Source organism: Octodon degus, unplaced genomic scaffold, assembly GCF_000260255.1.
Source record: "Octodon degus isolate 3935 unplaced genomic scaffold, OctDeg1.0 scaffold00272, whole genome shotgun sequence".
Taxonomy (NCBI): Eukaryota; Metazoa; Chordata; class Mammalia; order Rodentia; family Octodontidae; genus Octodon; species Octodon degus.
Window position 1 is genome coordinate 1494867 of NW_004524848.1, and position 1911 is coordinate 1496777.

The 1911-nt window shown below is 38.2% G+C and overlaps 1 protein-coding gene across 1 annotated transcript in view; it reads right to left on the reverse strand.

Annotated features, from left to right (window-relative positions):
* The window catches only part of LOC101571996 (probable E3 ubiquitin-protein ligase HERC6), a gene marked incomplete at its 5' end in the record, with an annotated part of 82130 nt that overhangs the window by 67181 nt on the left and 13038 nt on the right, over positions 1-1911 (reverse strand). The window contains 1 exon segment of the mRNA XM_023706840.1: positions 1868-1911. This exon segment is cut by the window's right edge and continues 1 nt beyond it. Within this exon segment, the coding sequence (XP_023562608.1) occupies positions 1868-1911 (44 nt within the window).

Below are 1911 nucleotides of genomic sequence, written 5' to 3' on the forward strand. Positions count from 1 at the left end.
CAGGGTTTGAACTCAGGCCCTTGTGCTTGCCAGGGAAGCACTTATTCCATTGAGCCATCTCCCCGGCCCCTCAATATTTAAATATAAGGTTGCTTTATTTGTGCATTTTTCTAAAAAGTACTCTTTTCAAAAGATGATTCCATAATTAAAAACAACTTTGGCCAGCTATTGTGGCTCACCACCTGCAATCTCAGCAGGAGGTGTGAGGGAGGCTGAGGCAAGAAGATCACATATTTTAGCACAGCCCACATAACTCAGTGAGACTCTGTCTCAAAAGATAGAAAGGGCTGAGATGCAGTTTCATGCGAAGGCCCTGGGTTCAGTCTCTTGTACCAAATAAACAAAAATACCTAGAAAACAACTCTAACTTTCTGCTGTCAATTAAGAGTAACAGTGTGGCCAGGGAGATGGCTCAGTGGATAAAGCGCTTCCCTGGCAAGCTCAAGGGCCTGAGTTCAATCCCCGTTTCCGCCAAAAAAAAAAAAAAAGAGGGAGTAAATTAAGAGTAACAGGGCCAGGGCGATAGCTCAGTAAAATAAGCAACTTGCCTGGCAAGCTCAGGGTCCTGAGTTCAATCCCCAGTACCGCAAAAAAAAAAAAAGAATAACATAAATCAAACAACTGAGGGGTTCATAAGTTAAGATATGCTTTTAGAGTGATGAGGGGAATGATTAAAGTATGTTCTGTGCATAAACAAATCTGCTTAATGAAACCTACTCGTACATAACCAAAATGCCTTAAAAATGTAAAGGTAATTACCACTGTGAAAAATATTGAGGTCTGAGGTATAGTGTAGCCTTTCTCAGGGTATTTGCTTAAAACCTTGTCTCTAAGATATGCTATTTAATTAAGATATTACAGTGTGAAACGGAAGGTTAGTGATCATAATGTTTTTACTAACAAAGAAAAAAAGCTGTCTTCTATTTTGAAAGCATGAACAATATCCCCAATACTTGATTTTTTTAAAAAACATGCTTTTAAACAATAAAAAGCATTTTCTGAGTTCAGTGGTAGAGTGCTTACCTACCATGTTTGAGACCCCAGGTTTGATATATGGCACCGTAAAATAAATACACAAGTGTATACAACTAATTCATGTGGGGTACCTAGTTTTTAAACAAATATTTCAACTGTACCAATAGTGTCAATCTCTCCATGTTACTGGATGCACTGTACGGCTAGGAGAAGAAATAGAAAAACACACTAATGAAATTGGGTCATAATTGTGTGGAGCAGGAAATGGAATGAAATATATTCTAGGCTATAAAATGGGTTACTGAATACTAAAAGATTAGCTCCTACATTTACCTAATAATAAAACATATTTCCTAAAGCTAACATTAACTTTTATTATTGGACTTTGAAAATCTCATGATGTATATTTAGAGCACGTCTCTTCGGATTTTTGTACACTCAGTAGACATGGATTGATATTGTTAGACATCTTGTGCTGTAGTCTGAACAGCTGTGTCCCCCGAGTTTTACATGTTAAATGTGATATTAGGAGGTGGGGGCCTTTGGTAGCTGGTTAGCACATTAGAAAGCCATCTTGGATGGGATTAGTGTCCTTATAAAATAGGACTTGAGGGAGACCCTCACCTCTTGCTACAAGGACCCAGTAAAAATATGGTTGTCTACAAGCCAGAATGTTGGTCCTTGTTAGGAATCTATTGGCACTTTGATCTTGGGCTTCCAGGCTTCTAGAACCAAGAGGTAAATTTCTGTCATTTGTAAGCCACCTAGTTCATGACATTCTATTGTAGGAGCCTTAAAGATCTATGACATCTTGCTTTCAACAATAATCAGCACATGTACCTTGTTAACACTTCTTTAGGACTTTAAGAACTAGCAACATATTTTGGATTACCTGAGTAAGCACTGCGGTGTGCTCATAGCCACAGCTGATATAAG